At 41.7% G+C, this 12,330-nt stretch overlaps 1 protein-coding gene across 3 annotated transcripts in view; it reads left to right on the top strand.

Annotated features, from left to right (window-relative positions):
• GAB1 (GRB2 associated binding protein 1) overlaps window positions 1-5,367 on the top strand; it is an 82,923-nt gene extending 77,556 nt beyond the window's left edge. For all 3 annotated transcript variants that reach the window (XM_081208384.1, XM_081208383.1, XM_081208385.1), the window contains 3 exons: window positions 171-294; window positions 1,739-1,858; window positions 3,446-5,367. In XM_081208384.1, coding sequence (XP_081064510.1) covers window positions 171-294; window positions 1,739-1,858; window positions 3,446-3,604 — 403 coding nt within the window. In that variant the 3' untranslated portion in view covers window positions 3,605-5,367. The remainder of the gene's footprint in view (window positions 1-170; window positions 295-1,738; window positions 1,859-3,445) is intronic.
• Window positions 5,368-12,330: the final 6,963 nt, after the last annotated feature.

Below are 12,330 nucleotides of genomic sequence, written 5' to 3'. Positions count from 1 at the left end.
TGAGGTTTTTATTGTATTTTATGTAAGCTTCATTGAACTTTTATTTCTTTTTTAAAAAGGTGTGGTGGGGGAGTATAAATATTATTTAAACAAATATAATAATACAGCTACAAAGCATACATAAGATGGTTCCAGTTTTACTTTTTAAAACCAATGTCTCTTTATTTCAGTTCCTCCAGGTTTCCTTTGTCTCCCCGACCAGATTCAGTCCATAGCACAACTTCCAGCAGTGATTCACATGACAGTGAAGAGAATTATGTACCCATGAATCCAAATCAGTCCAGTGATGATCCAGTATGTAGTTTTCATTTTAAGTACTCTCTTTACTGGGCAGCTCTTTCTAAAAGGATGTCACAGACCTCATCTGCACTATACATTTGAAGTGGTATCATACCACTCATCACAACTTTTTTTTTGGGGGGGGGGGGAGGAGGCATACTATACTACATGCTCTGATAACTTCCAGATTGGATTATTCTAATGCACTCTACATTGGGCCGCCCTTGAAGATGACTCAGAAACTTCAATTGGTCCAAAATGAAGTGGCCAGATTACTGGCTTGGGTTCTTCTCAGATTTCATATATCCCATGTTTTAAAACAACAGCTTTGTTTGCTGGTTCATTTCTGGGTCCAATTCAAGGTGCTCATGTTAGTGTTTAAAGTCCTAAATGATTCAGGGCCCAAATGCCTGAAAGACCCTCTCCTCCCCTACATGCCATCTTGGGAGGTAAGATCGGCAGAGGGTGTCCTCTTGGTTGTTCCACTGCCCTCAGAAGCGCAGAGTAGGGGGTGGCCCAGGAGAGGACATTCTCTGTGGCAGCCCCTAAGTTGTGGAACTCCCTTTCCACAGAAGTGCGTCTGGCACCTTCCTTATATAGCTTTTGGCAAATGCTGAAGATGCACTTCTTTACCCTGACATTTGACGCCTGAGCTAGCTAACTAGATAGAAGAGATAGATAGATAGATAGATAGATAGATAGATAGATAGATAGATGATAGATTGGTACCTCGGGTTACATACGCTTCAGGTTACAGGTGCTTCAGGTTACAGACTCCACTAACCCAGAAATATTACCTTGCTTCAGAATGAGAACAGAAATCGTGCAGCGGCGGCGCAGCAGCAGCAGGAAGCCCCATTAGCTAAAGTGGTGCTTCAGGTTAAGAACCGTTTCAGGTTAAGAACAGATCTCCGGAATGAATTAAGTACTTAACCCGAGGTACCACTGTAGATAGATAGATAGATAGATAGATAGATAGATAGATAGATAGAGATATGGACCCACCTTAGTTCTGTAATTATTAGTTGTTTTAAACGGTTTTAAATATTGTGTAATATTACATTAATATTAGTGTTGTATTTTAATTGTTGTAACCTGCCCTGGGACCTTAGGGGCACGGGTAATAAATTGTAGTTATAGTAATAACTCTCTACACCCTTGGCAAACTACAGTTCCCATAACTTTTCGAGATGAATCCATGACCTTCTGAGGTATGATACTGCTGTAAAATATATAGCACAGATAGAGCTTTGTTAGTATGGGACACAGGTAGTTAAACAGTTCAAGAATGACATTTTTCTTACCTCATTTTCAGATTTGCTTATATTCAGGGCTATGTTACACGGCACGTTGCAAAATGTGGTGTGTCTAGTCAGTTTCTCATATGCTGTGGAGTGAGCACTACATTCCATTAAAGTTGTCACCATTGCTGACTTAAACATTTTAAATATAATTTCAGGTTCTGTTTGGGAGCAGCAGTCTCGATGGGGGAAGCAGTCCTATGGTAAAACCTAAAGATAAGCAAGTGGAATATTTAGATCTGGATTTAGATTCTGGAAAATCTACCCCACCTCGCAAGGTAAACAAAATTGAGTGGTTTATTAGTGACAATATAGGTGCCTTTCTGGGGTTAACAAGACATGTTGCTAGAGGTTCACTGGCATACTGGCAGAAATGTTTCACCAGTATAGATTTTGTTCCAGCATTGTCAGACTGTCAGAACAGGGGAAAATGAGGCACATGGAGTATGGTTGTGCATACACCACATAACACAGCCTTCAGAACTGGCAGACTACAACGAATCAGTGAAACGGGCTACTATAGTTCGTTACCTCCCATTATAGCTAGTGGGAGTGAAAAACTCCTCTTCTCAGCTGGGCAATGAATCTGGCAGTCATTGTGTCAGGGAATTTTCTTTCTCCATCAAGATACAGGTAAATTTTTCTTTATTAAATTGTACAGGACAACTACTTATTTTTAGGAGAAAATGCTGTATTTAATATTTGCTTTTTCATTCCTCATTACCACATCACAATTAATACAGCTTTAAAAACTAAATGACTTTTATCATCAGCCTCACTAATTAAAATTGGTTTCTGCCTATTAATACTAAACCAGCTTCATCTATCAAAACATCTATTAAAACTTGCCACCAGTAATCTAGCACAGGATTTCCGAAATTTAGGTCTCAAGCTGTTTTTGGACTACCGTTCCCATCATCCCTGACCACTGGTCCTGCTAGCTAGGGATGATGGGAGTTGTAGTCCAGAAACAGCTGGAGACTCAGTTTTGGGAAACCCTGTGAAAAACCATGGAATCTTTAATGTCACCTGCCATTACAGTGGTGCCTCGCAAGACGAAAAGAATCCGTTCTTTGATTCTCTTCGTCTAGCGGTTTTTTCGTCTTGCGAAGCAACCCCATTGAAGGATTAGCGGATTAGCGCTATTAGCGGCTTTTAGCGGCTTATCTGCTGATTGGATCAGCTGATAAGCAGCTTAGCAGCTTAGAAAAGGGGGGGGAGGAAAAAAACCCCGCAGGAACTCGCAAGACATTGTCGTCTTGCGAAGCAAGCCCATAGGAAATTCGTTTTGCGAAGCACCTCCAAAACGGAAAACTCTTTCGTCTAGCGAGTTTTCCATCTTGCGAGGCATTCGTCTTGCGGGGCACCACTGTATATTGCTACACTTAGGCTTTTCTTGCAGCCAGTTTTCTACATACTGTACCATGTTTTGAGGATAGGTGAGATGTATAGGTGTTGTTTTAATAAAAATGGTACAGTGCAAATAATTCTATTCACTGATACATTTGTCTTACATTTTGGGGGGACCCGAGTTTCAATGAGTTGCCCATTGGACACTCTCACTTGAAAAAGTGGGGGAAGGAAATGTGTGCAGATTCTTCCTTACCCCTGCAGCCCCCTGAAAAGCTGTTCTCAACAGCTGTGGGTCTTCCTGGAACAGTGTAGTTGATGGTTTGAGGATTTGCCAGGGCAGGGGGGTGGATTGACCAAAACTGCCCCCTCCTTCCCTTGCTGGGAGACCCTGCTGAATCTTAGTCCCTTCTGCAAAGAAGTCTTATCTTTTCATGAAAAGGATGCTCTGAAGCCAACCCGTAGACTTGTATTAGCTTATCTTGTTCTTACCCTTTTCTTCATTTTGTCTCCAGAAAAAGAGCAGCGGTTCAGGCAGCAGTGTGGCGGATGAAAGAGTGGATTATGTTGTAGTTGACCAGCAGAAAACACTAGCGCTGAAGAGTACGCGAGAAGCTTGGACAGACGGGAGGCAATCCACAGAATCTGAAACGCTAACTAAAATTGTAAAATGAAAAAAAAAAGAGAATCCTCTTGTCATCCTCCTCAAATTTATAAAAAGAGCTGCAGTTATGCCATTAACTGATGGAAGAGTACTGGACAATTCTTGAATGATCTCCCCACCCCCCACCCCCAGTTATATGAAAATCAAGGTGATACCATGAGATAAAACAGTAACCTGTGGCATCTGGGTAGATCATACAATGTAAAATAATGTGTAAAATAGTATTGCTTAGTTCCCAGAGAGGTTTTGGCCTGAAGTTAACACATTTGTAGTATTACAATGTCTTATGCACTTTTCCCCCCCGTTAAAATGTTGGTTCAGCTTTCCCCGGCTAATGTACTTCTAACACCTTTTTCTCCCAACACTACTATATTTTATAGCATTCTAGAAAGTAAGCTACTTATGATATAGAAATCAAGGTCTGAAGTGCGTTTTAACAGCTCAAAAATGAATTAATAAGAAATAGTTTCACAATTTTAATCTACTTGAAATGTCAAGAGATGATTTGTTAAATACCTATGTTTTATATTTAATACATGCGAAGAATATTTGGAAGGCTACAGGTTACCTTCCTAACAGACATGGCTGTGACTTAATAATAGTCATTATTGGTTTTAGGATCTACCCTTCTGTCTTATGCAATATCACACCAATACTGGAGCTCCTATTGTAGTTTCATTTGTGACAGTGTTCATATTCAGTGAGCAAAGATTCTGCAGGGAGGGATCTTTTGTACTGAAGAATTAAACTTCGCATAGTCCTGCAAATCACTGATGGGGTGCAGCAATGAGTAACCTTACACTTCATTTGCAAACCATTACTTTTACATTATTTACAGAAGGTAGGATCTCTTGAGATCAGGTACGTACATAGCACTGTGGTGCTAACACACTTATCAGGTTTAAATGAGTTTTAAGTTTTCTACTTCTACCAAGCCTTAATATTGGTTTTCAGTATGAAAATTAAAGAGACAGTTTGACATTCAGTTTGTAGTACTAGAAAATACTGTGATTTTTTTTTTAAAGTAGAATTCAGATGGAAATACTATGAGCGTTATTCACCATATTCACTGTAGACCTGTTGAAATCAATGGACTTAATGTCCAGTGAGCTCAGTGGTTCAACTCTGACTTGGTAGAATGTAATCCTAGGTCTTGACACCATAGTGCTCTTTTAATGATCCTTATTATGCCTAGTTTCCTGCTTGGCCTTATATTTAAATTCCTATGCAATTGATATCTCTTAACATTTTGTGTTGTTGTTTTTAAAGAAAGGTGGCATGTTGAAGTGATCTCATTCCCTCTCTCCTTTTTTTATAAAGTTCTTTCCCCAGGTACAGAGTCCATATTGAGTACTTTGTTCTATTAATTCTCTACCCCTCCTTCAAATAGCAGCCTCCCCTAAATTAGAAACCAGATTTAGTTGCAAGGAAGAAAATGTACACCTTAATCAATCCATTAATCTTGTTATAATGGTAAATTACTAATTCATTCTCACACAGATGCATTAAAGAAAATTCTTCTCCATACCTCTTGAGTTACAAATGAACATAGAAATACATTAGTATTGTTTTAATGAATGCTGGCCTTAATACTGTGCCTAATTTCCTGTTGTCACCCCCTCAATAGTATGTAAATTGTCTTTATTCCTAACATGGTTTCTTTTTAAATTAGAAATATTTTGATGTTTTCAATTTTATTTTTTTTGTAAAATAAAAACTAAACATGTTTCATTCTGAGATGAATTTTAAATAAATTCAAGTTGTTCTGGTTAATATGCGTGCAGTTGTTGTCTGAAACTCACAAAACAGCAATGTATTTACAAAGCTCTTGAGTTGCCAATTTCCGGTGCCTTTGAATGTAGATTATTAACCCAGCCTAGAAGTTGTGAACCATTTCAAAAAGATGATAGCAACCATGGCAGCATTTTATCCAGTCTTCTTGTCCTGCTAGCATTATTTTCTGTTATTTTCTACTTTGTCTCCATTTTCTCAGCAATCTTTACAGCTTTAAAAAGACAAGCCCATTCATCACTTGGATAGGCCACCACCTCGTTTTTCTTACTGATTAGGTGGGTATGAGATAACCAAGTGGAGAAGGAAAGATTGAATTGAGGAAACAACAACAGCACTTCCGTTTTGCTGCCAGGGAGAGCCCATTTTTAAACAAGGCTTGCCCGTACCTTGGCTTAATGTGGATTATGAAGCCATTATTTCTTCTTGAATCCATGCAGTGTTCTCTGTCTACTGCCATCCCACACTCTATCCTCCCAAAATCTGAGGAATCCATATGCAGTTAATGTAGCTCTCCTATTCAGATTTTCAAAGTGTAGGGCTTCACAGTCCACATCAAATCAAGGCATAGCTGTCAACTTTCAGATTTGAAAATAAGGGATCAGCAGCCTCACCTGTCCTGGGGACAATCTATGGGATATCTAACAATCCGGGATAGCAGCGGGAAACGGCGCTGGAATAAGGGAATTTCCCACAAAAAAAGGGAAGGTTGACAGCTATGAATCAAGGTATGTACAAGCCCTTAGTTAGGTAAATGCAATGAGAGTTCTTTTTAATATTCTGCATATTCAGAACCTATAATACATGTACAGTGGTACCTCAGGTTAAGTACTTAATTCGTTCAAGAGGTCCATTCTTAACCTGAAACTGTTCTTAACCTGAAGCACCACTTTAGCTAATGGGGCCTCCCGCTGCCGCCGCACCACCGAAGCATGATTTCTGTTCTCATCCTGAAGCAAAGTTCTTAACCTGAAGCACTATTTCTGGGTTAGCGGAGTCTGTAGCTCGAAGTGTATGTAACCTGAAGCGTATGTAACCCGAGGTACCACTGTAACACTAAACCAAGCAATGGGTTAGCATGGTAGCAGCAGGACAGAGAGAAGCAGCAAAGTGGCTCTGATTTTCTCCCTGGGGACCTGCACACTTGCTTGTTTTCGCTAAGCCATACCACTACTGCCCATTGTATTACAGTAGCGTGTTCTGGTTAGCATTTATCAAGCTGTCTTATAAGGAGGTAGCAAAACAGAAATAGTAATTCTATCAGATTATATACTTCATTGAGCCCAACCAGTTGTTTACAACTTTACCGATGAAACTGAATACGTTACATGGCTAGCCTGGTGGCTGCTCTCAAAATGGAGAAAATGGGTAGCAGATTATGTAAAGCCAAGAACATAGATCAAAACGAATTAGATTTGCAAATACTACACATTTGGATCTGCGACATTGTTGTTGAAATATGAGATCCTAGTAATTTCTCTTGGCAAGACCTAACAGCCTACTCTTTAGTTCTTACTTCAGTCGGTCCCTGAAGAGATATTCCAAATACATCCACAAAGCCATGATTGGTGGTGAGCTCCCTCTTGTGTATGGCAGTGGAAGGAGGCCTCCTCCAACATCCCTGTAGATCAGAGCAGTGTTTCCCAACTTTTTTGGGGCAAAGGCACACTTGTTTGATGAAAAAAATCTCGAGGCACACCACCATTACAGCCCCGTGACGTCAGCGCGCAGCGTCACGCCGGGAGGGACGCACGAAAGTGTAAGTTTCAAATTTTTCCCCTCCCCCTTGCCGGGGAACCTCCAAGCTTTGGGGGGGGGGGAGGCAGCAAAGCGAGGCAGGAAGGAGAACACGGCTTGGCTGGGTGAGCTTTGGCAGGGGCAGGGAATGAGAGCCGCGAAGCGGGCGCTGCGGACGGAGGCGCTGCCCGCCGAGCTCGCAGGCAGCCAGGCAGGCAGATGGCGAGAGCCCCGCGCTGGGCGGCCTCTTCTCGCCGCCGCCGCCCCGCCTCTCGCCGCCCGACTCGCCCGCCTCCCTCCAGGCAACATCTCGCGGCACACCAGGCAACAGTGGTTGGGAAACACTGGATCAGAGCTTTCCACACTTTTCATGTTTGTGACACACATGACACAGTACACACACTCCCTTTGAATGGGAATGCCCATCAACTTTGTGGGGGCCCAATCCCCTCAAATATTCTGTGTGAGCCAAAGATCCCATGGCCCCTAGGAGTTGGCTCCCATGTCAACCAGTATCTCCTCTCCTTTGTGGATCATCCATTCTTGAAATGGATAATATCAGCAATTTAGCCAATGAAACATAATGTATAGGTTATGAGATCTTCCAAGAGGGTTCAGCCCATCACAAAAGTTAGGCTTCATGCTGCCTTGAGGGTTAACTGGCTGGTATGACCTATCCATTCTTAAAGAAATCAGCCCTGAGTGCTCACTGGAAGGACAAATTGTGAAGCTGAGGCTCCAATACTTTGGCCATCTCATGAGAAGACTCCCTGGAAAAGAGAGCACAAGGAGAAGGGGATGACAGAGGATGAGATGGTTGGACAGTGTTCTCGAAGCTACCAGCATGAGTTTGACCAAACTCTGGGAGGCAGTGGAAGACAGGAGTGCCTGGTGTGCTCTGGTCCATGGGGTCACGAAGAGTCAGACACGACTAAACAACAACAACAATGCTTTTAGGTACAAAAACTTGCAAGGCCCTTGATTAACCAAGCATCTTGCAAATTTCTGAACCTGAAAGAATGTTAACAGGTGTGCAAATATCCCTTCCCTAACTAAATTTGAAGGCATAGGTATTCAAGCAGTGGTAGCACAGAACAGGTTGGGGGCCTCAATTATGGCTGGATGATTTCTACAAACTGTAATGATTTGGCAGGGCCGAGGGAAGTGTGGGAGGCACAATTTAGGGGTAAAGTGGGTTGGCAGGGGGTGGAATGTCATCAGAATTAAGCAGCCCATTAGACTATTTTGAGCCAGAGTAAAAGTTAAAATAGCACATCCTGACTGCAGCAGTATAAAAATCAAGGAACCATCCAGTAGCCAAGCCCACCCTGCCTATTATATCAAACTCAAATTCCCCAAATAAACCACTCTTTGCAAGACTTCAACAACAAAAAACAACAGCAATTGTACCTATTCTGTTGCTTTTTCACATGTAACAAACATAATTTAAAATACAATAAACAATAGCAGCTAATCTGTCATTTATTGGAAAAAAGGAGTAACAGTTAGAACCCATTTATAATGTCTATTAGAAACTCGAATCCAACAGGTCTCTCCAGATGTTTTGATGGGTCTGGGCAGTGATGTAGAAGGATAAAGGACGCATCTTGCCTCTGGTCACTCTGATCGGGCATATCAATTTCTCAGCCAAGGCAGTGGACCACATCTGAGCATACTATGATTCTATTGCAGAATGCCAACATTTAGCTATTTCTAACAACTACCAGCAAAAATGTCAGCATCTCCTGAGGAGATAAATGTTGATCTGATTCATCTATTATTCCCAGCAGGGCTAACAAGGGAGTTGGAGATACCTGGGTTGTTTTGACATCATTCTCAATTACCTTCTGATGCTCGCTGACCTTGGATTCTGTTTCTCTGGTATTCACAGTCTGCAAGTTGCTTATTAAGTTTTACTTCAGAGTCTTCAATTTCTCTCTAGGTCATTCTTTGATTTCCCATGACTTACTGAATGTAATTAAAATTATTTAACTTGAAAGTACAGTTTGATATGTTTGGCAAAAGCAATTACTTTTAAAACTTATTTTATTTTCCAGCATAGTGAACATCTGCCTCACAGGATGCAGCTAATTTTAGAGGCTACTCTGTTGCGAGGTTGGCAGCAAATAAATCTTACTTCTCTGCCACCACAGAGTCAGCGCAGCACCAGCCAGCAAAGCTTTTTTGAGTGGTTAGGAGCTTATCGTATCTGAACCAAGAAAGAATCCTTGGAGGCCTGCTGTGACCAACACTTTGTTGAAAGTTGCTGACATCAATTCTAATTTAGGTTGGTTCTACGCTAAGACTGTGAACACACCATACATTTAAAGCACATGACTTCCTCCAAAGAATCCTGGGAACTGTAGTTTGTTAAATGTGCTGGGAGTTGTGGTACTGTGAAAGGTAAACTATGCTTTCCAGGAAATGGTTTTTGAAGGGAATAATGTGATTTAAATGAATGGTGTATACAAAGCCAAAGGCTGCCTACATGTTACCAGCTTAAAAGGAAACTAGTCTTTCTTTTTATCAAAGCTGGTTTGGGGAAAATGTGTTAAAATACAGTATTTCATTAGAAACGACAGGATAGATCTGGCGGGTCGCTAAAGTTATGTGAACACCACTTCCCAAACCAGCAGTGGCAGCACACAGGATGCAGAGTAACAGAGAGTGTGTGCACAGTCTAGGTTTTCTCAGCATTACTAAATATTCTCTCTTCCGTTTTAAGCTCTAAGTGGAATTAAAGCAACGGTTCCACACTGCAGTTAACATTGTAATTTATCTCCATTCACACCCAGCAATGCAAATGGTGATAAGGGAAAATGGGGGTTGCGCATGTAGGGCAGACCCTCCAAGTGTCCCGATTTTCCAGGGTCAGGTCCTGATTTAGAGAAGTCGTCCTGGTTTCTGATTTGATCCTGGAATGTCCCACTTTACCTTAGGACGTCCCTATTTTCATCAGAGAAATCTTCTTTTCCAACGGATACAAAGTACAATTACAAACAAACCATAATGAAAACATTTAAAATCTGTTGGCGGTAAACCAAACCCTCCAACAATACCCTCCAACATTTCTCCAATGAAAATAGGGACATCCCATTCCGTAATGATAATTTTACTATTTATATCCCGCACATCTTATTGGGTTGCCCCATCATTCTGGGCAGCTTCCAACAAATGTAAAAACATAATAAAACATTAAACATTTTTTTAAAAAACCTTCCTTATACAGTACAGGATTGCCTTCAGATGGCTTGGGTGTTGGATAACTCTATACCCTCCAACATTTCTCCAGTGACTATAGGGACATTCCAGGATCAAATCAGAAACCGTGGTGGCTTCTCTAAATCAAGGACATCCCTGGAAAATAAGAGAGACTTGAAGTGTCTGCATTTCTGTGACTGTGCATTCTAGCCAATGTAGGCTTTACAGCTGCCATAGAGAAAACAGCAGTATTTAGAGGTGTTAGACCAATGCTTGGAAGCAGTGATGGGTTGGATGAAGGTCAGTAAACAGAAGCTGAATCCTGAAAAGATGAGATCCTATGTATCCCAAGTTCTCATGCCTGGGAGGTGGGTACAAATCCACTACTTTGATTCAACACTGTCCCTGGAGGCTCAGGTGGCCTGAACGGCTAGGAGTGCCTTTTCCCAGCTCCAACTGGTCTGCCAGCTGCAGCCTATTTTGGACAGAAATTACTTGGCTGCTATGTGGGAACTCAGGAAAAGCCACAGAGGCCTGTTCTTGTCCTGTTTTTTTGTTCCCCTGATGTCATTTTGCTTCTGTAAAAAACTGCCTGCTTTAGAATTTAGGAGGGTGAGCCACAAATATGTGAAGACCAGATAATGTTGCTAGGCGATTTTCAGGAAAACCTCCCTCTGCCAGGCATCTCTCCCCTTCAAGGTCTCCAGGCAATGTGTCCTGTTTTGATCAGCGCAAGGAATCTCGAAAGAGGGAAAGGAACGGGAGATGCTTATAAAAAGTATGAACAAAGGCTATTTGGGGCGGCTTCCCCATCACACTCAGCTGAATAAACGAGTGATTATGGGAGACCAAGGCAGCTTGGGCCTGGTTAGCGGACCCCAACAGCTATACTCCATCCTTTGGTAACTTCGAGACTGGATAGTTGCAATGTGCTCTATAGGAGGCTACCTTTGAAGACGACTTGGAAACTTCCAACTGATCCAAAATGCAGTGGCCATATTACTGGCTGGGATCCTATTTAGATTTCATATAAGCTGTTTTAAAACAGTTACACTAGTTCCCAGTTCATTTCCAGGTCCAATTCAAGGTGCCCCAAATGGCTCAGGCCCCAAATATTTGAAAGGCCACCTCTTTCCATACAGAGACTCTGGGGTGTTAAAATTAGCAAAAATGGCCCTCTTGATAATTTGGCAGCTTTCTATGCTCCTATGCATTGGAAAACACATGAAATGATCAGCTTCAATTGTTTAAAGCACTGGTCTTTAACTGGTGATGTGGGGCTCACTGTCGGTTACATCTTTCTCTAAAGTGGGTCATGAAAGTGGCGTTACTTTTGTTTCGTTTAGCAAGGTGCCTACTTGACCCAAATAAGGACAGGTGATATGTAACTTTAATAATTTACAAAAGGGAATTTCATCTTGTCCTGCTTTCCCCACCATTGCATGACTAGAGAAAACAAAAAAATGGACGCAATTTTATAAAAACCCCAAATCGCATCCCATGTTGCAAACTGTAGTTAAATGTATGATCAGAATTATATTGTTTTAAGGCGGAGGCTACCCAGATTTTTTGGGACTCCAGCTCCCCTTACCCATGACCATTGGCCAGGCTGATGGGAGCTGGAATCCCACAAAAGCTGACAAACCCCTTTATCGAAATAAGAAATGCATTGCCTCCCCACGCTTCCTGTCTTTAAAAACGAACAGACTCCGGCAGGCTTTCGCTTTCTTTTGCGGGTAATATTTTTAATGTGGCGCACTTGATGTATCTGCTGTCCCCGTTTCGCTTTCACATCGGGTCGTTGTTTTATATGGTTGTTTCTCATTCTCAAGTTGTTATATTTTAGTTATCTGAGAGATGCGCTACAGAAGCAGGCCGGAGGTTCGCAAATAAAATAAAGCAATACTGTGCAAGCATTTTACTAAGAAAAAGGAAAAAAATGGCAGGCACCCAAACAGACCCTGGCACGTGCCTTCAACATCATGTGTGAAAACGTCCCAATGTGCG

This window comes from Podarcis bocagei (assembly GCF_964188305.1).
Source record: "Podarcis bocagei genome assembly, chromosome: 9".
In the NCBI taxonomy this organism is placed as follows: domain Eukaryota; kingdom Metazoa; phylum Chordata; class Lepidosauria; order Squamata; family Lacertidae; genus Podarcis; species Podarcis bocagei.
This window is presented reverse-complemented; position numbering and strand designations above follow the sequence as displayed.